The sequence below is a fragment of the Orycteropus afer genome, unplaced genomic scaffold (genome assembly GCF_000298275.1).
Source record: "Orycteropus afer afer isolate SDZICR_OR568_19922 unplaced genomic scaffold, OryAfe1.0 scaffold00300, whole genome shotgun sequence".
Classification (NCBI taxonomy): Eukaryota; Metazoa; Chordata; class Mammalia; order Tubulidentata; family Orycteropodidae; genus Orycteropus; species Orycteropus afer.
This window is the reverse complement of record NW_006921887.1, coordinates 851,215-853,195: the sequence shown is the minus strand read 5'-3', so window position 1 is coordinate 853,195 and position 1,981 is coordinate 851,215. Positions and strand designations below refer to the sequence as shown.

At 34.4% G+C, this 1,981-nt stretch overlaps 1 protein-coding gene across 1 annotated transcript in view; it reads left to right on the top strand.

The window, feature by feature from the left end:
• The window catches only part of NUP155 (nucleoporin 155), an 83,028-nt gene that overhangs the window by 29,595 nt on the left and 51,452 nt on the right, over nucleotides 1-1,981 (top strand). Inside the window, exon 6 of the mRNA XM_007951589.1 lies at nucleotides 1,702-1,775. Coding sequence (XP_007949780.1) covers nucleotides 1,702-1,775 — 74 coding nt within the window. The remainder of the gene's footprint in view (nucleotides 1-1,701; nucleotides 1,776-1,981) is intronic.

The window sequence follows — 1,981 nt, the reverse complement described above, 5'->3', positions numbered from 1 at the left end:
GACTCATGGCGACACCCTTTTGGTTTCCGAGGTGGTAAATCTTTATAGAAGTAGATTGTCCAGTCTTCCTTCTGCGGAGTGGCTGGTAAGTTTGAACCTCCAACCTCCTGGTTAGCAGTCAAACGCCCTAGGAACTACACCACCAGAGCTTCTTTCCTTTTTTATAGTCATAAGATATTGTCAAAGAAGAAGAAATTATATAATATCCAGACAGGATGGGTTTTTTTCTCAATGTACTTATTTTAGGGAACATGTACCCAAAACATCTATACGTACTTACATCAAAATATATATATGGGAAAGCATTAGATATTAAGTCATCTGATAAGGTCCGTCCTCTTTATCCCTGAATTATATATTCATAAAAAGGCCTACTCAATAAAATTTATTTTAACCCCAAAATTTTTGTGATCATTTGTAGACATGCACAGAGCTGCAAAGAATTTGAGTCCCCAACATGCACATTCCCAGCTCTGGTTGAACAAGGTGATGCTATGTGCTTTGTTTCAGCTCTCACACTGCAAGCCAGTGTCCTTTACCCTATTTAATGTTTTCTCTTTTTGTGCTTTTTCTTGGTGGTTTTCCTATTTAAAATGGTCCACAAACATGGTGCTAAAGTGCTGTCTAGTTTTCCTAAGCCCAGGAAGGCTGATACGCATTATGGAGGTAGGCTGTATTCAGATACGAGTTTTAATACTGTTGGCCAAGAATTCAATGTTAGTGAATCAACAATATATGTTAAATAAGGTGCCTTTAAACAAACAGGTATAAAACAAGGTCATGTATGATTGATTGGTGAAGATTTTATGAACAGAGACTCATAGGAACCAAACTCTGTATTTTCCTAAGTATGATGGAAAATTAGTATATTTGCTAATTCAGTGATAATAGAAACTTTATAAAGCATAGATAGCTATCATGAATAATGAGATTCAATTGTATGTGTTTTGCCTGGTATAGATATTTCCAGTATAAAGTGAATATATCTGAGTTTTGAATGAACTGATAGATTTACGCAAGTGAGTTACTTTTTAAAATGCCTTAGCAAAATAAGATACATATGACTGAATTTTTTTTCCCCCTACTCTTTCTCTTCACACAAGGAATTATTTACTAAACTGGAAGCTTCTTGAAGGAAAGAACCAGATATAATTCATTTTTTTGCTCCTAGCATATAACAAACATTCATTAAATGTTTATTGAATTAATATTCTAGAACTTGTTTTTTCATCTGGCTTAAAACTCATTTATAAAACTGAATAACGTGTTTGTGATGCCCTTAACCCAGTTACAAGGAACTCTGGTGGCACAGTGGTTAAAGCATTTGGCTGCTAACCAAAGGTTAGCGGTTTGAACCTACTAGATGAGGCAGTCTGCTTCCATAAAGATGACAGACTTGGAAGCCATATGCAGCAGTTCTACTCTGTCTTACAGAGTTGCTATGAGTTGGAATTGAGTTGATGGCAGTAGATTGTTTTTTGTTTGTTTCAACCCAGTCACAGTGTTTGACATTAGTTTTTTCACATGATGTTTGACTAAATACCTTGTGGCCTGGTTCTTATGCAAATATTCTAAGATTTATCGTTAAAGGAAGAGCAAAGCCCCTAAATGCAGAGTTCTAATTCAACAATTTTAATTTCATGTAAGTTGCTCCTGTGTTTGATTGTTAAATTTTGTTTTTTTCTTTTTTCTTACTTTTAGATCCTATTGTTCAAATTGCAATTGATAATTCTAGAAATATTTTATATACACGATCTGAGAAAGGGATAATACAGGTAAGTATTAAAATTATGCTACCATTTAAGTGGGTGGCAGCAATCCCTGTTTTTAAGGAAGATGATTCACTCACTCTTAGATTTTTTTCCTATGAACTATGTGCTTTTTTAAAATCATCCCCAAACCACTTCATAGGGCCCCTTATTATGAAATTTATAGTCTCTCAACATTTCCATACATGTATGGGGTATCAAAATTAAAGAAT